The sequence below is a fragment of the Colias eurytheme genome, chromosome 7, assembly GCF_061535395.1.
Source record: "Colias eurytheme isolate Ceu_HAF_F1 chromosome 7, ilColEury1 Martin Lab GWU primary, whole genome shotgun sequence".
NCBI lineage: Eukaryota > Metazoa > Arthropoda > Insecta > Lepidoptera > Pieridae > Colias > Colias eurytheme.
In genome coordinates, this window is record NC_142986.1 from 2,648,403 (window position 1) to 2,676,318 (window position 27,916).

At 32.5% G+C, this 27,916-nt stretch overlaps 1 protein-coding gene across 1 annotated transcript; it reads left to right on the forward strand.

The window, feature by feature from the left end:
- The first annotated feature begins 359 nt into the window (after positions 1–359).
- On the forward strand, positions 360–6,323 carry LOC149906916 (uncharacterized). The gene is made up of 2 exons (XM_090103820.1): positions 360–844; positions 4,817–6,323. Exons 1-2 carry the CDS (start codon positions 834–836, stop codon positions 6,321–6,323), a joined length of 1,518 nt encoding a protein of 505 aa, XP_089959946.1. The 5' UTR covers positions 360–833.
- Positions 6,324–27,916: the final 21,593 nt, after the last annotated feature.

Here is a 27,916-nt window from a genome sequence, read left to right on the forward strand (position 1 = left end):
CACAAGGTTCCGATTGTGAATGACGAAAACCTCGTATGGTAAGAATTTGAACGTCTTTCCTTATATGCTTGTAGAGAGGAAGATAGATATTATATCTTATTTATTTGAAATCTTACGCATATAACATAACTCTATTTATTTGATAAATATACCTAAGTAAAGTTTTTTATGATGACTACTCGTACGTTGGTCTTAAAGAATATTTAATGTCTTTACTTCTTAATATTTAATAGTTCGTATGTATGTTATGATTTAAATCGAAAACGATTGATGGAACGATTTAAACAAACCCTCGTAGAAGCCGAACTATCCGCTTAGCTACGATAACAAAATGAAAACATGAACTGTACGCAAAAATCTTGTTATGTACTGTATATACACGCCTTAACCATTAGAGGATGCATGGGGCCACCCAAGAAGGACTTGCACCTGTTAGCAATTGCGACATCGCGCACACCTGCGATTCCAGAGAGTGTTGCGGCAATCATCGCCACCGCGACGCTGTAGCTGCTCCGCCGTGGACGACGAGCACTCTTTGTTCCAACATTGAACGGGAGGGACATAGTTTAAGTTAGGAATAATTTATCATGTAATTTTTTTACAATAAATTATTAATAAGTAAATTTCGGTTTTTTTTGCGCCTTCGCGGGCCGGTCGATATAATTGGCGCAGTCTTGTGGATAATCCTTGAGAGCCGTCTCTCGGAACGCGAAACTACAAGCATCGAGTATCGCTATTCCATCGGAGGGACGACGACGGGGATCCAGAACCTACACCGTTGGCCGCCGCAACGCGAAGGGTATCCAAACATTGATACTGCAGGAAAGGCCGAAATGAAAATCCTGTAAGTACACTAATTCTCTTAGTGTCTTGCCACTCCTAGATTGTAAGTTTTCCTAGATTACCCATTCACGGGAACCGAGGAACTGTAGTGCGTAGGCTTAAAATATATTAATTCATCGAGAATTAATTGTAGAATTTTACAAAATCAATTTGTAAAATTCAAATATATAGATATTAGGTTGATAAAAGATTAATAAATTTAAATATCAATTAATTACGAATTGATTAATTTTCGAATTTTACTAATTAATTCATTTTATAATTCAAATATATTAGGTAAAGATTATTAATTTTTATATTAGTTTAACGAAGTAAATAAATTTAATTAAATTTAATATATTTTATATAGGTAATACAGATATTTAAAATGTCAGATTTGGATAAAATTTTTAATGCGCTTAGACTTTTGCCAGAATTCGATGGTAATGTTAACGTTTTAACAAGATTTATACATTTAAGTGACCAATTAGCTGAGGAATTTATAGATAAAGATCCCGGAAATACTTTAAAAACTGCCGCGTTATGTAATGGTATTTTAAATAAAGTTACTGGGCCCGCAGCCCGAGTTATTAATGCAAATGGTATACCTACTACTTGGCACGGTATTAGAAGCGTATTAGTTAATAACTTTTCGGACCATAGAGATGAGACCGCCCTTTATAACGATTTAGCCTTATTAACGCAAGGTCGTAGCTCTCCTCAAGAGTTCTATGAAAGATGTCAGCATCTTTTTAGTACCATAATGACGTATATAGCATTACATGAAACAGTCGTTACTACTCGTGAGGCAAAAAGGGACCTGTATCAAAAATTAACACTACAGGCTTTCCTACGTGGTTTAAGAGATCCGTTAGGCTCACGCATACGTTGCATGCGCCCCGCAACCATTGAAAAGGCATTAGAATACGTTAATGAAGAACAAAGCACTTTATACCTTCAACAACGTAATGAAACTTTTGATAGGAAACCCCACGTACCTTTTAGAATGCCGTACTCGCATGAACCGTTTTATAGACATAATGATTTTAGTGAACCTATATCTTCTAAACTACAGCCTATACATTCGTTTAGACCGCAATTTAAGCCACCAAACTTTAATCGAAATTTTAATCAACCGCAAGGACCAGCACGTCCAACTCGTACTATGCAAATTTTCCGCGCTGCACCCCCTAACTATAACCCGCAGAGCAATACGTTCAGATTACAGCCTAAACATCCCGCGCAACCGAAACCGCATCCTATGAGTGGCGTTAGCCATTACGTGACAAAGACTTTACCACCGACACCTTTTGCACGCGCTCATGATTGGTCAAAATTTGGCAATCCACCCCCGAGTAATTATTTTAAGACTAGGGAGATGAATCATAATGAATATATAGGTGACGAAGATTATTACTGTACCGATTTATATCCTTATGAAGATGACTATGATAATTATGAATATTACTGTACGGAATATGAACCTTATGTACATTACGAACAGACAGACGCACCTGAAAATTTTGTTGAAACGTGTGACGTACGTTCAGAACACGATCAGGATTTTCCGAATCCACCAAAAATTAGAAAAACCAAAATAGAATTAAATCTACACACGCAACGTCAACTTCCTTATATTCAAATTCATAATCCTCCACTTAAATTGTTAATTGATACTGGAGCTAACCAATCTTTTCTTAGCCCCGATGCAGTACAGAGATATTTTCCTGACGTTACTCTTAATTATGATCCCTTTGAAGTAAGTAATGTTCATGCTGTAACACGTAATAATTATTCTATAACATTACCTAGTTTTCCTGAATTTAATGACCCTGACGATATCACATTTTTCGTTTATAAATTTCACAATTATTTCGACGGCTTAATAGGTTCAGATTTGTTAGATAAATGGGAAGCATCCATTAATTATAAAACTAAAACTTTAAATACTTGCAATGCTACGAATCGGTTATTAGTATATGACTCACGGAACGCTAATCTTTATGAGGACGTCATACCCGCAGGAAGTAGTAAATTAGTTAGATTACCCGTAGATGTTGAGAATGGAGACGCTATTATACCGGAACAAATTATATGTAATTGTCATATTTCTGAATGTTTAACGAAGGCGAAAAGCAATCGCGCTATCGTGGAAATTTCTAATCCAACCCGTAATGATGTAATTTTTTCAATGGATCGACCGGTATGTGCCGAGATTTATAATAACGAGTGCACGCGCACCAAACGTTCGTCCGACCGTGTGAAACAGGTATTATCTCGCTTGCGTACTGATCACTTAAATAATGAGGAACGTTTAAATTTAGAGTCATTATGTACACAGTATGCGGATGTATTTTATATAGAAGGAGAAAACTTAACATTTACGAATAAAATTAAACATTCTATTAGAACTAAGGATGAAATACCGGTTTATACGAAAAGTTATCGCTATCCATTTATTCATAGGCAGGAAGTACAAAATCAGATAAGTAAGATGTTAGAACAGGGTATTATTAGACCATCAGATTCAGCATGGAGCTCTCCTATTTGGGTAGTACCTAAAAAGGCAGATGCATCCGGTAAAGTTAAATGGCGTTTAGTTGTTGATTTTAGAAAGTTAAATGAGAAAACTTTGGATGAAAAATATCCGATTCCTAATATTACAGATGTCTTACGTAAATTGGGTAACTGTCAATACTTCACAACGCTAGATTTAGCAAGTGGGTTTTATCAAGTGGAAATGAACCCGGCTGACATTCCAAAAACTGCTTTTAGTGTAGAACATGGTCATTTTGAATTCTTAAGAATGCCCATGGGTCTAAAGAACAGTCCGTCTACTTTTCAAAGAGTTATGGATAATGTACTGAGAGAATTGCAAAATTCTATTTGTGTAGTCTACCTGGATGAAATAATAGTGTTTAGCACTTCTTTACAGGAGCATATCGTTAATCTTGGGAAAGTGTTTCAGAGATTGCGCGAATCCAACTTTAAAATACAGATGGATAAATCGGAATTTCTTAAACTCGAAACCGCGTATCTAGGTCACATTATTAGCAAAGATGGGATAAAGCCTAACCCAGATAAGATATCTGCCATTCAAAAGTATCCTCTTCCGAAAACTCCAACCGACATTAAACGATTTCTAGGTCTATTAGGTTATTATAGGAAATTCATACCAGATTTCGCTAAAATCACGAAACCCATGACACAATGCTTAAAAAAAGGTTCAAAGATAACATTTTCTAAAGATTACATTGAATGTTTCAATAGGTGTAAAACATTATTAATGAATGATCCAATTCTTCAGTATCCTGATTTCAATAAAGAATTTATTCTTACAACTGACGCGTCGAATTTAGCTATCGGTGCTGTACTCTCTCAAGGCCCCGTTGGTTCCGGTAAACCAATTGCGTACGCTTCACGTACACTTAATAGTAGCGAAATTAATTATAGCACGATTGAGAAGGAGCTATTAGCAATTGTCTGGGCAACGAAATATTTCCGCCCTTACCTTTTTGGCCGTAAGTTTAAAATTATAACTGATCATAGACCCCTTCAATGGGTCATGAATTTAAAGGAACCTAATTCCCGTCTCACACGTTGGAGGCTCAAACTTAGCGAATACGATTACACCGTAATTTATAAGCAGGGAAAACAAAATTGTAACGCCGATGCTTTATCGCGAATTCAAATTAATAATGAGGAAACAGATTCTTTAGCGGTTAATCCAACAGAGACAACACCTTCATTAATAAAAAGAAGTTCAGATACAATTACTGGTCATTCCAATTCAATTAAGATTACTGCACATTCGAAATCAGATACTCTTAAAGCAAATTCCGACACCGTCACAGTTCATACTGACGCGGAGAACCCAATTCTAGATATCCCTATAACAGATGTACCGGCTGATTTACCTATTCATATCTATACTAAAAAGAAATATGGCGCTGTTGCTAAATTTAGGTTTAAGAGGGTACCTAAATTGTTACAGAATCCTTCCTCTGATCCTGTGCCTGATTCAAGCGGAGGATCCCACCCTGAGTAGCTTGGAAGATGGACCCGGTATACTACCATTTAATATTGGAACTGCAAGAATTGTCACTCATTATCATTCATTTTTGCAAATTATTAATTTAAAAGATATTCGCGATAGTATAACCATAGTAAAGGATCAATTAAATTCATTAACACCTAATTTGCACGATAGATTATTTTCGCTTTATAATTCACATATCGAACACCTGCATTATAAGATTATTAAATTATCAAATCAGTTAGAAACTTTTGAACCCAATCGCAAAAAGAGAGGTCTCATAGATGGTTTAGGTTCAGTAATAAAAAGTATTTCTGGTAATCTAGACTATACGGATGCAATTAAATATGATACCGCAATTAAATTATTACAAAATAATGAAAATAGATTGGTCACAGAAATGAATAATCATATAAGCCTCAGTAAAGATTGGATAAACCAACAATCTGATATTTTAAACAACTTAATTAAAAATCAGGAAAAAATTGAAATAGCTATAAATGATTTAAAGGCCAATAATTTAAACATTACTATATACATCGATTTAATTCAACGCGTAGCAATTTTATCAGATAACATTGATGATATATCTGAGGAATTACATAGATTAGAAAATTTATTAGGTTTTATTCGTGCGAAAAGTACGCATCATCTTATGTTCAATTCAAATTCACTAAAAGAAATGTTAAATAAGTTAAACAAATTTTATGGCAAAGATCAAATCCCTCAAGTTAATTATAGAGAATATTTTGATTTAGTTAAACTAGGCTATTATTATAGTAATAGAAATATAGTTATAGTTTTTATGTTCCCGGTTGTCCTTCCTGCTACCTTTGAATTATTTAAATTATCCATAGTTCCTAATAAAGATAGTAAAGTCCTAATTCCACCCTATCCTTTTGTGGCAATTCACGACGAGGATTTTATGTACATGGAGGCAGAATGCCCGAAGTCTGGCCTAGGGTATCTATGTGAGGACAAGCTGAACCATCATCGATCCAAAAATGACTGCGTGTATCACCTTATTACCACGCAACGAGTCGTCGCATCTTGTCTCTTCACGCCTGTGGAGCTCGGAGCACCCGCACTAGAAAAATTAGACGACGCCCACTACGTCATCAGTTTCCCCAAGCCATCAAAAATTCACCTATCATGCTCGCAAGATCAATATGACGTCATTAAAGGAAGCTACTTAGCCACAATACCCAAGAACTGCATTCTTCAAACGGAGGCTTTCAAGATAGTCAATCGAGAAGACCATATCAAAGGACAGATAATGAAAATTGCAAACCTGCCAGATTCCAGCCAATATAATACAGATGAAGAAGTTCTGAAGCTGAATTCGATAAATTTGGATAAATTACACGCTAGTAACAGAGCTATATCAAGGGAAATGCCTATCAGTACCAACAACGGATACGAGATTCTCTATATGCAGCCTTCCATCATACCGATATATACCTAGTGACATGGTACGTCGTACGGAGAGTGCGTACAACAAAACCTAAAACTACGAGTGTTCATGGTAATCAAAAAGAAGAAATAGAACATCAATCGGCGGAGTGTGAAATTTCAGCGATATTAACGAGCCTTGCCCGCCAATAATCGCTGAACTTCAGGAGGGAGGTGTTATGTACTGTATATACACGCCTTAACCATTAGAGGATGCATGGGGCCACCCAAGAAGGACTTGCACCTGTTAGCAATTGCGACATCGCGCACACCTGCGATTCCAGAGAGTGTTGCGGCAATCATCGCCACCGCGACGCTGTAGCTGCTCCGCCGTGGACGACGAGCACTCTTTGTTCCAACATTGAACGGGAGGGACATAGTTTAAGTTAGGAATAATTTATCATGTAATTTTTTTACAATAAATTATTAATAAGTAAATTTCGGTTTTTTTTGCGCCTTCGCGGGCCGGTCGATATAATTATCTACTAAATAATGAAACATCTCACAGCGAAAAAGCTCCGTGGAATCGCAATTCACAACAGGATAATTTACCAAAACACATTTCACCTCAAAACCCGCCTAATTAGCTCAATGAAACAGCATTCATATTAAACGTAATCTTCTTCATCTGTACCATTACCCAAGAAAAGATCCCATTTACAAGATTATCCCATATTACATTAGATTGACTACCGGACTATTGTTTGTCTCGAGATTAATTATTTCACGGCAAGTGGAAGCCAATTAGTGCGATTCAAGAGGTCTGGTCGAAATATCTGTCATTACTAACAAATAACAAAAGATGACTTATAATGGTCAGGTTTTACTCGGCAATTTTTGACTATTTGGTGTACATCGCTCGCTTTGTATAGACTCTAACATAGAAGAGATATATACAATCATCAATGGACTTGCAAATTAAAACTGTAATACGATTACAGTTTTAGTAATTATAAACAGTATATTGAAACAGATGCGCAATACATTTGGAACAGAAGTAGGAAAGTTACAGGAAAGGAAACGCGAATGTTCAACAGTAATTACCTACTAGTTAGTAGTTCATAACGAATTTAAGGTTCATTCCTCTGTATTACGTGCTAGAAAAACAAATGTGCAACCGTGCTACTTATATTAAAAAGAACGTATTTTATAAACAACTAGCGGTCCGCCCCGGCTTCGCCCCGGGTGGTACATATTTCGCAATAAAAGGTAGCCTATCTTTCTGAGGGTCTTTGAGGGATTGTCTGTGCCAAATTTCATCAAAATCGGCTGAGAGGTTTAAGCGGGATAGCGTAACAGACAGACAGACAGAGTTACTTTCGCATTTATAATATTAGTAGGGATTAACTAGGTATAGAATATGTTTTAAACTGACATTACGATTATATTTCCCTTATAGAAGCTCAACTTTTCGCCAAAGAAAATTTTTATTACAACTCAAAATAAAAATCTACACAAAGAATATCAAACAAAAGAATTGATGTCAAATATATTTGATTTAACCGCAATATAAACAAAATCAAAAGCTCAAAAGTGTGTTTCATAAAAGTCAACACGCAGTTATACATATTATATTATTCAAAACCCTACATAAATTCCCATTGACAAGCTTCAAGATACGCGCGAATGCATATTGGAAAATTTTATTAAGAACGCCGTGTTCGAGTGACGTGACAATAATCCGATGCATCAATTTTCAATAACATTTCTGAACAAATATATTGTATCTTGAAGTTTGAGAACGTATTTGTTTAGGAATTTTGTATGGAGAGTTTTATTAATCTTAAAGGTTTTTAAAAAATGTTTTCTTGTTTTTTAATTATTGACCAATTCAGTAAAGCTGTTACTGTACGTATACTAATAATAAATAATAGAATTTTATTTATTTATTTATACACATTATTATGCTGCCAAAACAATACAAACAAAACTAATTCTAAAAAAATACAGTACAGAAGGCGGCCTTATCACTTATGAGTGATCTTTTCCAGGCAACCAACTGAAAGACAATACAATATACTAGAAAAGGGAAATAGGTTTTAATTATTCATTCGCAATTTTATTAAAATTAAACAATTGTATTTATTTACTCATTCAACATAGTATAAAACTTTCAAACTCAAACATTTATTTATTCAATTAGACTTCTTATAGAAGCACTTTTGAAACGTCATTACATATTTTTAACATTAACCACCGATTCGGAAAGCAGTATCTACGGAGAAGAACCGGCAAGAAACTCCATAGCTGCTCCTTTAAATCATGTCAGTTTTACAATTTAATTTTACAAAATACATATGTAACATCATATATATTAAATAATATGCCATTATATGCTAATATTAGCGTTCAATTAAACCCTATAAATAATATCTAATGTTTTAGTAATAGGTAAATTTATTACAAAACACAGGAAGCTAGTTACATACAGGTCACGTACTAGATTTGCTACAAGCTAGGTTACCTACAACCTACTTAGTTCTCGTGGTTAGCGAGATGAACTAAGTAGTCTCTGAATTAATAACTGCGTGCTATACATTATATATATAGCTTTTCTTCGAATAGAAGCGAGTGAATACGAATAATTAATTATATATTTACTTTACGTTTCATACATGCAGACATGCTCTCTTTATCTAAAAATGAGCAAAACTATTGCCTAAACATAATATATAAATCTTATATTAAATAATATATAAATCTTATATTTTTTGGAAATAAAGATTATTGTTATTATTATTAAAAAAAAAAAAAAACTTACTAGCTTTCCGCCCGCGGCTTCACCCGTATTTTCAAAGAAAAACCGATTACAATTAAATTTAGCACACATATAGAGGGTAACTTGGATTAACACATAGGATAGGTTTTATCCCGGAAATCCCACGGGAACGGGAACTATGCGGGTTTTTCTTTGAAAACGCGGTGAAGCCGCGGGCGGGAAGCTAGTCTGATATACAAGTGAGTTATTATGATATCAGTAAGAATATAAATTCCCGAACAAAATTTTTGTATAAGTATTTCGCTGTGAACTAAGCTGTGAACCGATAGCAATACGTATATTTTACATTTAATAACATAATAAAACCATAATCACCTTGTAAAATTTTATTATTCAATTAATGTTTACGCATTCACTATTTATTTTTCTTTTATCTGAAAATATCGACATGAAAGCTTATGTAGTGTTGTTTTTATTTTGTATATTGAAAATAGTTTTAAGTAGAGATTTCTATGTAGGTATGTTTAAGAGAAATGATATTCTGGTGGCCCAGGACCGATTGTATAAAGAAAAGGTGCCGTTTAGGAAAATATACGCGAAGTATGGGAGGCTATTTAAATGTCCTGTAAGTTTTTCCAATGCCTATTATAGTTATTATCATTCCATACACTTAACAATTTCGTGTCACTGTCTGTCTGTATAATTATATTTCCAAATTTCCACAAAGGGTTTTTATGCGATTGCTTTAATAGATAAAGTGGTTTAAGGGGAAGGTTTTAGTATGTAATTTGTTAAGTTTTATGAACGTAATCTTTCTAAACTACAAAATTAACATCTTTTTAATATGCATTTTTACCCACAAAAGCTTTTCATTAATTACCACACCCATTAATGCACTATAATTCAATTTTCAGATAACCTACTTCAGAGTGGTCGACCGCCTCGGGGTCGGTCGAGGTCCAAAGGTTGAAATAATTCGTGGCGGTCTTCAACACAAATACTTAGTTCTACGCCTAACATCTCTATACGGCTACCCTATATCTGTTAACGTCTATGTTGGATGTGCAAACAAAATACCTCCAAGAACAGCTACTAGTGCTAAATCACCTGATATTACCACAGAATCGAAGGGTGTAGAAAAAACAACTGTCGTCCTAGATGGACATGTAGATTCAGGAAATTCTACAGATACTAATAAAACTATGGATGCTACTACGGCTGCTACGTAAATTTTGGTTGTAAACCAATAATATGTTCTTTATTGTTATGTTTATCATCATCACTACAAAGTAGATACTATATATGCTTAAATCTTTAAAATTATGCAATCAATTTCTATGAGGTTTTTTTAAATGATTAGTGATTCTCGAGAAAGGTATCAGAGCCTAGGGGCACATTATTTTCAACAACAGGTTCAACAAATAAAAGTTCCCTTCCAACTGTCATTTTATTAAAATAAAGATAAAATTAATTTAAGATGATTCATTTGAATGAAATTGTATCAATGCTACAAACTAACATATAAGCCTATCTTTAAATTAATTTTTATTCCATATTTCTTAAAATAGAAGACAATAAAACAAAAAACCATCAAGCCCGTCAAGTGTATTCAGTGGCCAAAATACGTGACAATTGTTCAAGACATCTTCTTATATATAAAAATGAATCGCAAAATGTGTTGGTAAGCGCATAACTCGAGAACGGCTGAACCGATTTCGATAATTCTTTTTTTATTATATTCCTTGAAGTACGAGGATGGTTTTTATGTAGAGAAAAAGTAAATATGTACCACGGGCGAAGCCGGGGCGGACCGCTAGTTAGCAATAAAAATAGTTTGACAAGACACGTAGCAGTGTATTTTATGAGAAAACTCCATTAGTACGAGTGTCCTAAATACACGAGCTAACAGTTTCTGAGTTCCGAGAGGCGATTGCAAACTTTTTCATTACGTGTCTCGCAGAGACGCCACAGTCGCGAAATCCGCTCAATGTTTACAAGTTTCTTTAAACTTTCTCGCTTTTACGACGAATAAAATGGGAGTCAAAAATAACGTTTTTATTTTCAGGTTAAACTTTGCGATCATTTTCTAGGTAGTATTTTTAACCTCTATTTTCATTGATTCGTTTTCCTTTTTCTGTGAAGCATAAAACGTGAATTAACCAAATGTGCCTTCCTTAATCAAATAATGTAGAGTAAAACCCCTAAATGCCTGAGTTTGAAATTGAATTCTAAGATAGCGATGCCAGATAAGATAGGGTTCTCCCAGAACCTGTAGGTACTGTCCAAAATTTTCCCCATTTATTGCTATAAAATATTTAATTAATTGTTAAATACAAATACAATTACAAGTCCACGTCCATATAATTTTCTAAACACTTCCATAGAAATAGAAAATGTATTGTTTCCTCAAGATTTATATAATTTATGCCTTTTCATAACACGTCCTTGTTTAAACATAACTCATCGTCCCTTTCTATATAAAGGGCTGGAAACAATTCAAAGCAACCATTATAAAGTTATAAAGCACGATGATAAAGTTAATAAATTTACTTACAATTGTGAATATCTTCGTTACAATGTATACTTTAGGCCAGTTAGCAATCGACCTAGATTCAGGAGATAGCCAAACATTCATTATAGATTTTCATTATATGCCTCGTAATACAACCAATAATGTATTTAAAGACGATGTGATTCCACTATCTAACACACAAAAGCAAGATAGTAAAGGTATGGCTTCGTATTGTAGATCAATTCGCTCCTGTTATCATTGTGTTCAAAGCGAAGAATATAAATGCGGATGGTGCCATGATTTCGGCTGCACTTCCAACCCCTATAATCTCTGCCCCAAAACAATGGACGATAGCATGTACAGAGGCGTTTCCAGCTGCCCTCATATACAACACGATGGAGACATCCTCATCCCAGCCGGTATACGAACAAATTTAAAAGTAAAACTACATGTCCTAGACCCGATCATATACAGGAAGAATATCATATGCCAAATTCGGATGCAAGACAGGGTCACGCAACTAAAAGGATTCATTGTATCGAATTTTGTTTATTGCTATCCCTTTACTATAGATGATGTTAATCTGAGTAAGTACAGAGGGTCGTTCAAGCTGATCTGGGGCGGTGTGAATCCTTATTCCAACGAAATACCTGTATTGGTTTACAAATGCGAAAAGTTGGCGAAGAACTGTGTGTCTTGTACAAGTATGCTTCCAGAATACGGCTGCGGTTGGTGTGAAGACACCCACAAATGTGTTGTCAGTGATAAATGCGAGGGAAACGTCATTAAATTGACCGTAAACAAAACTTCTTGTTCTGTTCATGAGCTGAAATTGTTCCGTAAATATAATCGTGGTGCCAAAAACATAAGTGTAAAGAAGATTATTTAGGAAAGTTTTGTGTGTGTGTGTGTGTGTGTGTGTGTGTTGTAAGATATTGTTGATTGTCAAAATAAGTCTTATAAGGTTAATTTATTTGGTATTTTTGTTATGATAGCGTATTAGTTATGTAATTAATTAGAAATAGAAGATAAATATTTGTTTCCTGTTATTTAAGACAACGATAAATACAACGTATGTAAGATAGTGAGGAATTATTATATTTTGTAGCAAAACTTATATTTATTTTTTCTATAATGTGTCGTCATGTTTAGGTGTTGCACCTATCATGATTAAATAAATAAATATAATATATTGTAGTGCTTCTTGTCCTTTACAAATAGAAGATCTATAAAAAGAGAAATTATTACAAGTGATATAATTATCATCAAATTTCTATATAAATATACTCGTGTAGAGTTTTTGACAAAGACATTCATGACTTAAGGTTGGTGCGAAGACTTTATGCTCCATATTTATAGAATAATTTCTTTTGCTAATAGGGAATTGCCTTTTCAAGTTAAATTGGTCATATCAAAGAATAGAAAACCACAGATATTTCTAGCTATCGTTGTTCTATTTAGAAATTGCTTATAACTTTCCCGCAAACTTTGCTCTGATTTTAATTGACTGCTATGCAATATTATAGTAACATTTTTAATAGGCACTTATTTATCTATTTGGGTATATAAATATAAATTTGGTAGAAGCACATTAGTCTTATATTTTCATACAATTTAGTAAAACTTCAAAATAGGAATCCGAGTGTATTATCAAAATGATCAGTCCTCCAAACTTTATGAACTAGTTGCACATTAATGTAAATTTAACACCCTCGTTTAACGTAAAATCTATTATTACCAGCAACGTTAAAAATTTAAAATTACATACACAAAACCTCATTTCCGCGAACATTTCATTCATAATATTTCTATTTTCGTACTCGTCTCGTTTTAAAAATTGCCGCACCATATTTCAAAGCCGGAGACACGTAAATCATTTGACAAACGATGCATCGGATCTTGCTTATTATGAATGGTCCCAATTTCCATGGAGAATTATAGTTCCCGTGTTTTGTGAAGGCTTTAAATTTGTGCATTAACTGATTCATATCGTGTTTCTCTTTACGTACACTTTTGTGTGAAATAGCTAAGTGAGCATTTTAAAGATTCAATTGAGACATTCGTTGTGAGGTATGTTTTTACAGAAGATATTTATTTATTTCCTTTAGAAAATAATGTTGGTACAACATTATTTTTTATGATATTTCTTATGAGATTAACTTGATAACGCATACCTAGTCCCTTTATTTACATCCCTGTCCTTATTTTACATTATATAGTCCCTTATTTTACATTTTATAAATGGTGTTCCTTTATTATATTGATTTCTTTTTTAACATCTTCATTTCTTCATCGATAGTTTTTACCAACCAAAAACACGCTCTAAATCTCCCGGACATCATATGAAATAACTTTTACTTTAACTTCAAAGTAACTTACCATCTATCTATCTATCTCTACCCACTACCTACGTATACTACTATATGAAACATGATACAAAATGATGAGGTGAACTTTAAAAAACGTCAGTCGGGACCCGCATTAATTCGCCGTCCGACGCAATACGTCTTCCAAAAGTTTCCAATTTACACAATCCGATCGTAAATCTGCGGGGCTCAGTCTGAAAATTTTAAAATATTACCGGTAGGGAAAGCCGCAGAGGGGCCGATAGGTGTCGTGCTAGGGGCCCAGATGGACTTTGGACTTTCGAGTTCACTATAACGATTTATTATGTTTAAAACTTGGGTTCTGAGTATATTTTAAAGAGTAATATTATAGAGAGGTAGTGTGGGAGTTTGGTAGGTAGGGGGCAGTTTCTAGAAGTACTGGACCAATTGTGAAAATTCTTTCACTAAAAAAGCTAAACTATTTGCAATTTTTTGTCCTGGATAACACGGCCGCTTCGACCGGGACTAAGGATGGATGTATCCAGGAGGAAGGATAAGTAAGAATTTTTTCTTTCAGCGCGCCTAAAGGATAAAATTGTAGTTAATTTTAGTAGTAGGTAATAGTTCTAAATTGCCGTATGTTGCTTACAAAATAAGGTGATCATACTGAGGCCCCGCACAAAGCTACTGTCCTGCATTAATCCGGTTCTGTTTCCACAGAAACAGGAGATGCTACAGAATTACATTTTTAGGGTTGAATGATTTACGGGCAAGGAGTTTAGAACTAGAGGATTCATGGCTTGGCCTTATTTATCATGTTAGCAGTTGTGTTTTACCTTTAACAATTTGAATGTTTGTGCAAAAGGGTACAGCTTTTTTTTAACTCTATGTAAATATACATGCAGAATCAATACAGGTAGGCATATAGAAAATTAATCAACTGATTATCTACGAATTATATCTAAGACTACGTTTGTTTGTAATTATTACTTATTAATAGGACATGTCTAATAAAACAAGGAATTTGTTGTGACTCTGAAAATCTGCAGTTTAAAGTCTCCTTTCAAGGGGTGGATATTATTAGGTACACTACACCACTACTCTATTTTAACATATATTCTATTGCTATATGCAATGTATATTTTTCCTGTAATTATTTAGCAATGTGTGATGAAATACACATCATATTTAATTGTTTACGTATTCGTACATCCTCATGTTACCCAAAATTGTTTCCTCATCCAAAACCTACACAAAAATACAACAAATACGAAGATTACATAACTACTCAATACTCATGTTTCCAGCTAAGCATTTATTAGCCACATGAATATGTAAGACGTAATATCTGGCGGGCTTGTCCGAAACAAAAGCTGATCGAGCGGAGAAAATTGAGCAGATGCTGCTGATTCCTACCTTTATCGGGTTACAATACTTGGGAACAAGGAAAAGAGGATGGAGGTAAGATGCGCACGTTTTGATACGGTATAAGATATTGTGTTGGATCGATTGAGTACGTAAATATCAAGAAGTAAAAAATAAAAATCAGTTTAGAACCTTAACAACAAACTATAATTACTAATTTAAGATTAAGTCTTTTGTAAAATTCAATTAATTGAAAAAAAAAATGTTTTAAAGAATAAGAACATACATGTAAGTAAGTCTTTTTTTAATAGTTTACACTTATGAATTCTCTGAAATACTAATGGTAGAGTGTCACCAAGATTTTTTATTTATTTATAAGCAACTCAAATATTAATGTAGAGACAATTAAGAATAGTTGTATTGCATAGTAATATAATATGCCGTATCCTTAGCTTACAAACTCCTTGAAAACCAAGTTCTCGTTGTAAACGTCTGAACATTGATTTTCACAAATTGATCAGTAAGTGTATTGCGTTATAAAACCCTCCGATAAGTGGACGGACGCAATAACAAAGTCTTTTGTGCATCCCTATTTACCAAAATTAATAAACGAAATTAATACGAAAGAATGTAAGCTTAGATAAATTTACTTTTTACAAATCACACAATCATAAATACTAATCAATAAAATCTTTAAAAATAATTCTAAAAATACTTACTATATTTATATAACATTTTTATTCAGCTTTTCCTGTAGTCTTGTTTATATATTGAATTTGCATGTTAGAAACTTTTGTTTTGTTTTTAAGAAGCTATATCTTTTGTTGAATAGTTTTCGTGTTAATCAATACAATAAAATACAAAATATATAGTGCTGCTATACATGGCACTCATAAAGTCAAAAGGCAAATTCAAAATATGAAATAACAAATATTCGACTCTACTTATAAATAGAGTCTTTGTAATCTAACATTATTTACAATTTTACAGGGACGTATGAAGACGTATTCAATCCAAAATACACATCAAATAAATAAAAACCTATAAAGAAAATATACGCAGGAAAAGAAGAAAAAAAACACCGTAAACACGGGTTAAACATTGTTAAAATTATTTAACTTGTTGGAAAAAAATATCGTTGCTACTCAAAGATTAACAGAATTCTAATAAATTCATTTTAAAGCTGATCATTTTACAATGTAAAAAAATAAACAATACCCATAACCCACTATTATTTAATATCAACTCCTGTACCAAGGCCGTTATAATGATTTATAAATCCTTGACATTTTAGCAAGCGATGATAGATAATTAATCTAAAAGCCATAACAAAATTGATAATATATATTAATAACGGAAAAAAACTCGATTCAATATACATAATCGGTAATCCTCAGAATACCTTTGAGTGGTACAAAGCTTGGGAAAAATTTGAAAACGAATTTACAAGGGAGCGGTAATCCTTAAAGAACATGAGGTAAGGAATGTCAGTTTAATCCCAATGCAAGCCAGTTTTCACTTAACCTTTATTCTGAATACATTACGTTACATAAATCAGATAAGACCTCGCTTACATGTGCAAAACTTCAACGTAAACAAACGTTCAACTTACCTTCTAAATCGCGCTTTTGCGTTCACGGTTTGGTGGATTTGGCCCATTCATTGTAGGTATATTGATAACATGATACTTTTATATCTTTATAGTATGGAAATAAGTTCAATACATAGGGATATGAGTAAGCAAGTGGTCAGTAATTTTCACAAGTTTCACTTTAGTTAGGTACATAGTTTAATTATACTGTACTTGACTGACCAGCCCCCCTAGTCAAGTGGCTTTCTATTAGCGTATCGTTCAATAGAATAGACTACGAATGTATGAGATTGACGTAGGCTGTAGATAAACGTATCTACTAGGGGGGCAGTTGGTATTGACCCTGCCTTCCAATCCAGTGGTCGTGGATTCGATTCCCACCCAGGGCTAATATTTGTGTGGTGAATTGGGTGTTAATTATCTATATAAGTATTCATTCAAAAATTATGTATGCTCGTCTGTATGTTTATCAGCCATTTGTTTTCCATAAAACAAGCGAAAGCTTAGTATGGGATCATCGTGCCGTGTGTGAAAAATGTCCTGAAATATTTATTTATATTTATTATTTATCTAAACTCGTAGCGTAATTTTCGGTAAAATTTTATAAATTAATTTACTTTGATTTATTGGTAACATGATATTAGATATGATTATTAAAATCTTCTAGCAAGCACTCTGAATCTCTACTTTTATTCAAAGGTTTCACTTGTTAACAATTAATTATTGGAAAACAAAGCCTAGACTTTGTAAAATAAACTTATAAATTATTTAAAATCATCCATTATTCCAGACACGCTGAAATTTTCAAGAAAATTTACATTGTACATAATTGTATCACCATTGTATACTATGTTTAAAGCAAAATAAAGATTTTATTTATTTATTTATTTTATTGAGTTTAAATTTTTAGGCCATTCAATGAAAAGGTATATATAACGATATTTCAGAATCTAAAAAATACATTTCTGTTCCGCTACAGAACCTACAAAGTAAATACATAAATAACGTAGTAATTATTTAGTAGTATATGACGTAGATAAAATACTAAAATTTAAGGTTTATTGCGCAATAAAGTGTTAAAAAATGTTGTGTGGTTTTATGAAACCACGGTAAAAGTGAAACTGTTCGAAAGGTTCCGAACACTGCTTTATACCTACTCGGCAGCCGACCGTCACGCGACATGCGCTACACAGACCAAAAAGTTTGAGACGATGTAATAAAAGTTTCACTTTAATAAATAAATAAAAATACCTAACATATTATGCCAAAAAAAACTTCATATTATGTAGCAGTCGGTTAAAGCATACAATATAATATAAATATAATTTTGTATAACCCACTTTTCTTCAATACTTTCTTGTCTTGAAGTATATAATAAAATATATTTAAAACCGCGGTGTCTATCTAAATCTTTAAATTCCCTTCCTTCTAAAGAAACGTAATACCGCGGGGATATATCTGAAATAGGGGAAACGGGTCGTTGCTTTCATTTAAATTATATTGAATGAATATTTGAAATCTTTGTAAGTAAGAGGAATGTGTGCAAAGTTAGTAGGAAATTAATAAGAACTACCATTGCATATAATAATTTATCTACAAGAATACAATATGTACATTGTATTAGGAGTTCCAAAGCTGTAACAAAAATATTTTGGTGAATTGTTCAATTTAAACCAGTGATATGAAATTATCTGTAGACCTTATCTTTAAATTTTGCAGCAGAATCAAAATAACCAAAAAAAATATTTAAATTCTGTAAAAATACACTTCAATTAATCTCAAGAAATAAAAAAACTTCATTTTTATTACAGCCAGCTTCGCTCGTAACAAAAAGCGATTTACGACACAAAATAAAATATCACCTTCAATTCTCCAATAACGAGATACGGTTATAGGGTAGAAATCTCTTAAAGCGGCTATGTCTAAATCGCTCGTAATTTTCCGTGTAAAATTCCATAATACACCCCCCGGCAATCGACTCCACCTGTCACCGGTGACATTTAGTAAATCACCGTACCGATATTTTGTTATGCCCATCATTATATTTTATCATCCGCAATATTAAAAATATCGAATGGAACATCTCGCGTGCGAACGTGTTATATTTTTTTTTCTGATGTGGGATTCGGAATATCGTATTCGCTAATAAATAATGTCGCTTAAGTTGAAAATCAATCATGCCTATGCCTGTCTGATATGCCGTGGCCAGAGATGAAATAACATCATGCTTTGAGTTTTTAAAATGTTTATTTTATTTGTTCACCTCAAGTTCCTCATTAATTAATTTCTCCCAAAATGTGATATAAATACAAGGCGATAAAATATGCAAAAATTATAGGCGCCACTAATAATATAAAAAATAGACGCTGGAATTTCCAATTTAATGGATGTTTTTCAAAAAGCTTCGCAAAAGATACAATTCGAATATTTGAATCGTTATGTTATTTCATCTCATTTTATCCAAGGCAAGCTCTTTTCAATAATATCGGCTGTTGGAAACTTTCTAATAAACTTATTAGAAAAAGTTTTCAATAGCCGAGATGCCCACTCGAATCAACCCTACAAAAGATAACTTTGTTTTTATTTTAATATCTATCTCATTAAGAATTCAAACAAAGTGCATCTTAGAAGAGTTCCACGCCCGGCCTCATAGTGCGCTCTAGTCAGCAAAAAATTAATAACTCCACCCGTAATTTTTCTGAACTAGTTTAAAATCATACAATTTGCATGCAAAATAGTGCTCCAATTTCTTGCAGGTGTACGCTCGGACGATCTTAGCGAAATTGTTTCATAGCAAATTATTATTTTATTAACGTCTAAGCGGGTGAAGTACCGTCAGAAGATTCAAGTGGTAATATTATAAAATATGCATAAAGCGAGTAACAATTTTGTACTCGAGTGTACTCTGTTTCGAGTGACGCTCGATATGAAAATTTAAAGGATTTGTTTAAGAGCGGTTTAAGATGGTAATAGGGCTTCTGTTTTGGTGGTATTATCGTGTCTTATTAAACGTTGAGAGCAATCTGATGATACTAGAGGAAGAAATAAGCAGTACACTCACGAGCAATTATTAATACTTGAGTCCTCCTTATACCTATTGTATATATTGGAACAGTACTCGAAAGCTCCTTGTAAATAAAGCCTTTTTGAAGTTCGTATTTCAGTTATTAATGATGAAAATTATTTTGCATTAGCATCATCTTCTAAACCAAACATATTGATAATACTAACAAGTTGTAATAATCATCACTAAACAACACTTGACAACGTAAAACCAACACATTTTCAGTCAATATTTAGTCAACCATATTATGTTTGCATAGTTTCCAGTACCAGCCTAATGACAAAAGAATTAATTTTTCGTTCAGAGCCCTTGTTTGCCCAACAAACGACTTAAGAATGTTTCATTAAGACAATGGCTTTAAATTGCAACGGTTAGACATGTGGACAGGAAGGCGGTGGTGGAAGTTACGAGTCACGGACGACATTATTGTATTTATAGTCACTATTTATTTGAGTTGTACAATCTTTAATCTGAATATGTTAGCGACTCATTAAGGAAAAACTTATCAACATAAGTACCAAAAAACAAAACATTACAGGACCACTATAAAACATAATTTCAACACTATAAGTACCTAGTATAATTGTATGAGTGGAGTTCAATAATAGAGATTTGTGATAGAATTTATTTTAGCCCACTTCGTCGTTTAAAATATGATATACTAGACATTGTATCAATTGAAAGGATATTCATCATTTAATCGATAAAATTTCTTCTGGTTGTTGCAAATATAAAAGGAATGGTCATAAATTAACTTCTTCGTTCTAAGCACTCGTATACGATCTCCGGCTGCAAAAAGTCACTCAACACACTCACAACAAAATGACGTTTAAAGGGAGTTTCATCACAATCCTAAACAGTACTTTTACATTTAGTACATATACTACTAGCTCTAGGAATATATTTAGTAGTTCAACACCAATATTCAAACACTTATTATATTACAATTACCTACATAATACGGTTACATATCTGAAACGTGTATTACAATGAAATTGTGTCAATTATAATCAACTTAATGAGATAGGATGCCATTTCAACGATATCAGTATCGCTTTAATATTCCGTTTTAATATCTCTATTGGTTTATCAATCCCATTATATTGATATGCTACAACAGCTTCCATATATCTTTTATATTATTATAGAAAGGCAAAAGGAAATGCATGGATGATAAACTTGTTAATAGACACCCTTTTCTAATCATGCTCTTGGAATTGATTTGCTATTCATTCAGCATACATGATAATATAACAATGTATCATATAGTAGTAAGTTTTTTCATTTTTAGATAAGGGTAAAAGGCGAGCTGGTGAAGAAAGACATCATTACATCATTATGCAACTTATCGCATATCTCTTTAGGTTGGCAATAAAAGAGAAATAAGAACATGAAGGTCCATTTCCAGCTGAAGGAAAACATCGCGTAATGATGTGTGGTTTAAGAAGAAATAAAAATCCGTAGTATCCCAATTAAAGCTCTTCAGGTTTGTTATATAAATTTCATATGAAGAAATATTTTTGGAAGTCCAATCCGATAAATATGAAGTTGAGACTAATCTGCGATTCTTCTGTAACAAATCCCTTGATTTATTTCAGATAACAGTCACAGCTTACAACTAAGCAACTCAATTCCAGTTTGCAAGATTGACAAAGCAATAATTTTATTAAAAAGACATTGTAAGTACCTATTGTATATCAATAACATTGTATGATGTATCCACAATACACTAATATAACAAGCTTATGACCTATTCCCCCGCTCACAATGGACAAACGGACAAAACAGGTTACATTGTTAATTCCTGGCTACGGAAATAACACGCATTAGTCAACTACATTCCATTTATGCAGGTTGATATATGCAAAATGATATACCTATATAAAAGGAACAATGCATTTACGTTGTGAAATACAATTAAACCTAAACTTTTATTCTGTTTATAATTATTATAAAAGGTTATAAAATATTAAAGGTATAAGAGATAGAATTAATGTAATCTTCTTTAGAGATAATCCAACGTAAAATGTTTGTTAATAACACCCATTCTAATAAGAAGAAAAATTCGATAAGGTGGCGAGATTTTATCCCCCGTTTTCTATTAAATTGAAAGTATGTAACGCTCTATTCTAAAGAATCACTAATAAGCCATAATTTGTTCTAAAATTGCTTTATAAACATAACCTTTATCCCAAGAGAATTAAACCATTTTTAGAGTTCATTATAACCGCAAGCTGCAGTTATACTTCCTTGTTATTCATTTCAAACAGCCAAATACCCAAAAACAAATCTCAATGGAAAAACTCATACAAATTTAACAGTATATAACCGAGCGGTAACCGCGTCTCGGGGATCATTTTTAAAACTAAATGCTTAAACTTTTCCGTTTTCATTAAATCATTGTTATCCTGAAACTGTTTTTTACTTTACTGCGAGGAGCTTTATTTTCCGCGTTAATTTTGACTAATGGGTTTTGCAACTTATTTTTACTGCTCAATATAATATACGTAGTAAGTATATTGTTCTGCATTAACATTTAATAGTGTCTAGGTGTACCTACTATGAAAATATGGAGTATTGATGGTACCAAAATTGACGTTATTTATTATGGAACAAACCTTGGCTACTATTTAAATTTGAAATTATACATGTCATTCAATTCTGTGTCAATAAATTCAATGTCATTCAGTCATTCATTACATATCTATTATTTTGTGTGTCAGTCATTGTATATCTATCATTTTTCAAAAAATTGTCAACCCTATGCGCTAACAACTTTCAAGAAATTCCGAATTGAAGCAAACTTTGTTCTAACTTTAGCAGTTATATTCTAATTTCTACAACGATGTCATTATAGTCATCATACGAGTAATTCAAACATAATGGTTTTCACTGTTCGTAGAAGTTGGTAGTTTCCAATATAAAATACTAGCTGTTACGGTGTTAACCACGGCTTTATACGTGTCGTCAAAGGAAATTTCCATCATGTTTCCATACACATTTATAATATTGGAAAGGATACCAGAAGATACCTAATGAAACGAGTAGTTCGTATTTTGAGCTAACACACCAATCTTTTTCAACTTTGTATCTCTTACAACGTAAGTAGTAGTTCTAGGTAGTCGATATTTAGTGCCAATCAAATTTTATTTTGCATACTTACACAAACAGATACAATCTAATTCAAACGTAAACTCAATTTAAAAATGGAATGTGAAACGATAATCTTTATTGATTAATAATCTACATAATACGGAAAATATAATTCGTTCAGTTCATCAAGTCCTAAGAAACTTTTAGAATTTGTATCTATACCTTTACCAATACAAAACATACTTTTTCCAATCCAATATCGGATAGGTTTAATAAAGGAACCTGTAGTGGCAATCGAATTGAACATTTCAAATTGAACAATCGAGTTATTAGAAATATTGTAGAGTGCTACAAAGAAATCTATGTGATGATTGAACTTTATTATCTCTTATTATTTTCTTGAATTCTTTAAGCTTGAATTCCATAAAGTAATAAAATATTATTATGTTTTTTTCTTAGTCTATCCGTTTAACTTGATTTTTAGTGCAGTCGAAGTCTTCTTTTAATTATATCAAACTAGTGTTTTTAAAATCTGATATTTTCAAAGAATTTAATACATACAAGCACTTAGTACCCATATATACTCATAGTTATCTATCATATAACAAAATGTGCTTAGTTGAGAATTACTTAGTCGTTGTAAATACAGCATAATATATACTCGAAATTTCTTAAATAACAACAAACAAAAAGCATATCAGACTGAATAAAACGTAATCTAAAATTTAACGAGGCCGTTCCAAATGATCGTCTCACAAAAATATTGTATCATAAACTGTTTATCCGCTATACGGAACAATAGAAATCGGTAGCTTAGCTATTGTCTTGAGGATTTAATGTTTAATATGAAAAATAAACGTTGTGGAAAATGCTTGCTGTAATTGAAAGGTTATGGAATGGTTTCGAGTGTGTTATAAAATAAGAAAAAGCAAGAAAAGCCAGTAACCCTGGACATTAGAGCAAATAGGATAATTTTAGCGACGCTCACCTCGTTGCAATAATCGTAAAGAATTGTAAAATTGTCTAGGGTTGGTACTGTTTAAAGATATTTAGTGTTTGAATAACATAATTCTATTTTGGAAAAAAAAACACTAACAGGAAGGCTTAGAAATTAAAAAGAGCGTGTGTGGGTCGAGCACACGTGTCAGAAGTGAAAAATCTTTGGCAAAATTCAAAGATACCAAAATCGTCGCCTTACTCCATGACGCGAACTTGAAATATTACTCTCAATGAGCCTAAAGAAGTTTTACTTCAAAAAGAATCATCCAAATCGGTTCACCCAGTCGAGGCAACAAACTCAAAAAAGCAGTCAACTATCTAAAATCATCCTGATGATGAACTTTTATCAACTAAAGTTTTTATATTTAGTTGATATTCATATTATTATTGCTCTGATAATAGAGTGGTATACCTGAATCGTTTTTATAATTGATTACTATCAAACCTATTTAACTTGAGTGGTTTCCTTTTCAGGAGACGCCCAACGTTTTCCCTTACAAAAATTCTAAATTGTTATAGCTAACAGGAAAAGCTAACATGTCGATTTGATGAAAACTAATAATATTTAACTGTCTCTATTGTTAAATGTCTCCATATGATTTTGTTATATTTATCGTTATAATCTATACTTAATATTATAAAGCTGAAGAGTTTGTTTGTTTGTTTGAACGCGCTAATCTCAAGAACTACTAGTCTGATTTTAAAAATTATTTCGGTGTTGGATAGCCCATTTATCGAGGAAGTTTTTAGGCTATATATGTATATATCATCACGAAGACCAAATGGAGCGGAGCATTGCGAGTGAAACCTCGCGGAACAGCTAGTCTATATATAATTGTTACTCCTCCTTTTGAAATCGGTTAGTAAAGCATTTGTTATTTAATTAACAAACTCAATGATAACTTGAAATGATTTCCAAATGCAATATCGTCAGCCCTCGCATCTCAAGTTTGTTTAACATTCAAACCGAAAGTCTTTTATTGTTTCCATCGCGAGTAATAAGGAAAATAATTGAAGGAATTAATCCTAAAAGTTTAATGGAAACTGAGAAATTCAGCTCTCGAGGAAACTAAAACCAACACCTCACTGAGTTAATTTCGCTCTAACGATTATTCTTTTTCCTTTTTATGTCCGGAACTTTCTATCTTATTATTGGAACATAATTAATTTATCGGTTAGAGATTGTGACCTTTTGACCGGATTTCGGATTACCTGTGTTGAAAATGTATTGTCAATAATAAGATTAAATCTTGATTCCTTTCATATATTGTTAAGTGGAACCTGTGGGTGTGGGTGTAATTTAAGATTGATTTGATTATATATGGGAAGGATAAACACAAATTTAAAGACTCTGGATTATTATTTATTACAGATTCGAATATGTTCATACAATTTCTTGAACACATACAATTATAAACACAACACTTTATACAATAATATTTTCGATACACAAGCACTTAATATTTCAACTTATTAACATAAAAAAACTCATCATTGTTTTTGTGTAATTATTTCCTTAAGAATTATAAAAAAACAGACCGCTTTGGTAATATCGATTAGGAATGTGATAAGTTTTCCCTTTATTTCATACAAATGACAAAAAAGACAGAATAGGACCTATCTAAAACATGGTGTAAATGAAGCTATTATTTCACCGATTGCCTGGGGAGCTGTGATAACCTTTCGGATTTTGGTATTATGATGAATTTGAACCTTACAGATTTATGGAATCGACTCTTGTTTGGATGTAATTCCATAGAGCTTTCGCTCCACTAAACTCATGTTATTCCTTGATAGTCCTTTTCCATTCCATTTTCCGTCCTACTATTATGTTATTTAAAAATGAAATTAATAATTATTATGATTCTTCTTTAACTAAATCCTAGTTGTTTAAGAATAATAAATAAATAAATAAATAAAATAAAATAAAATAAAAAGCCTTTTATTTTCTACTCAAGCATTTTTACAAGTTTCAATTATTTAAAACAGTTTTTTTTTTTATCTATGATATACCTAGTTACATTTAGTTCATAAATTTATACATTTAAAAAGTAAGTTCTGTTGTATTATATTATGTAGTAAGTATAGCCGTTCATTTGTTGTTTAAATACAATTTTTACTGTATGTTATATAATTATGTACATATTTATACACTTATATTTTCATTATACATTGTAGAAACCCCATATTGGGTAAAGGCCTCCTCCAAAGATGCCCAAGTTTCTCTGTCTTGTGCAATCATTTTCCAGTTTGGACCGGCAGTCCGTATGATCTCGTCTTCCCAACGAGTCACTGGTCTTCCTCTATTCCTTTTGCCTATCGGGCCTTTCCAAAAAGTTACTTTCGTGGTCCATCTCTCGTCCTCAAGCCTCGCAACATGTCCAGCCCATTTCCACTTGAGTTTTTGTGCATAGTTTAAGGCGTTGGTGGCTTTGGTTATTGACCTTATTTTTGTATGTCGTACTTTGTCTATTTTCTTTATATTAAGAATACGAAAGCGCAAATTAAATTAATTAGGTTTAATGTGCGCATTGAGAGAATTTATTCTAAACAAACTGTATAACATTATTAAAATACTGAAGACAAAAGTACTAGAGCTTATTAGTATAATTGTAATGTTAACAAAGACAAAAAATAAACATAAATAAGACTTTACGCGTATTTTATTAACGAAATATCCATTAAATAAATGTAGACGTTTTGAACAAAAAGAGTATCGTATTCCCTCGGATAATATAATTTTTTATTACTCACAGTGACACCGTATTTTATTGAATTGACTAAGGAGTTTGTAGAATTGTATAATTCTACAAACTCCTTAGGCAAAATTTTGTGCTGTATAGCACAAAATTTCTTGAGTTAACTGCTAATTCCTTTTTCAGTTCGGTTTCATGTTCATTTCCTAGCATTTTATCTTATAAAGTCTGAAATAATTCACTTCTTTTCCTAAGCAAGAAGCTCTAAGCTATGCATTCTATAAAAAGATGTTGTAAATGTACGCTTTGAAACAAGTTTTTACTGCAAAGAAAAATAATAACCAACTCCAAATCCAAAATCTCATATCGCAAGCGAACGCAATATCAAAGTCGTTTAAGTCCAAAAATATTAATAGTTTTCGTGCAAATGCGTTGCAGTAACATGGATTTCGATTTGCGGCATTGCAAAATAAACCCTTTAGCGTTGCGTTGGGAGTGATTGAAAAAATAAATTGCGGTTTAGTTTACGGAGCCCGATCCTATCAATCCGTTTTCCAATACCAAGATTGATCCTACTTTAAGTGCTTTGACTATTTCTAACGGAGACTCGGTGTCCAGGATTTGATCACGCAAACACTTTAATACTACTTATTTATGGTTGTGGCGGAATGCTAGTGCTGTATTTTTTTTATTTTTTCGTTAAACTCGTATAATTCTTAATGACATTTTAGGCTTTGTAAAACAAGACAACATCCAATGTTATTCGTATTTATACTTATAAGCTACAGAAATGTGGGCCAATAATGAATTTCCTAAATTCTCTTTAGTAAAATTAAGTAGGTACTCAGGTGTCAGATCCTCACTTCTTTATCGTTATAAATGTTTTCTACAACAAAAGTAACCAACATACCTAGTTTACTCCATACTTCAAATTTTAAAATGGGGCCAAATGACAAAATTTCCTATTTATCCATTATATCCATCAATCGGTTGAAAACCCACTCAAACTCAAACTCAAACATTTATTTATTCAATTAGACTTCTTCTAAAAGCACTTTTGAAACGTCATTAAGTACATATTTTTAACATTTACCATCAAAAACATATTTTTAACATTTAACAGTTACCACGGAAACGAAAACCAAACAACCAGTCTACTTCTTTGTTTTTGGAAACGTCGTTTAACACACTCTTTGTTCCAAGCATATACATTTACTCCACAAATACCTGATCTATAACC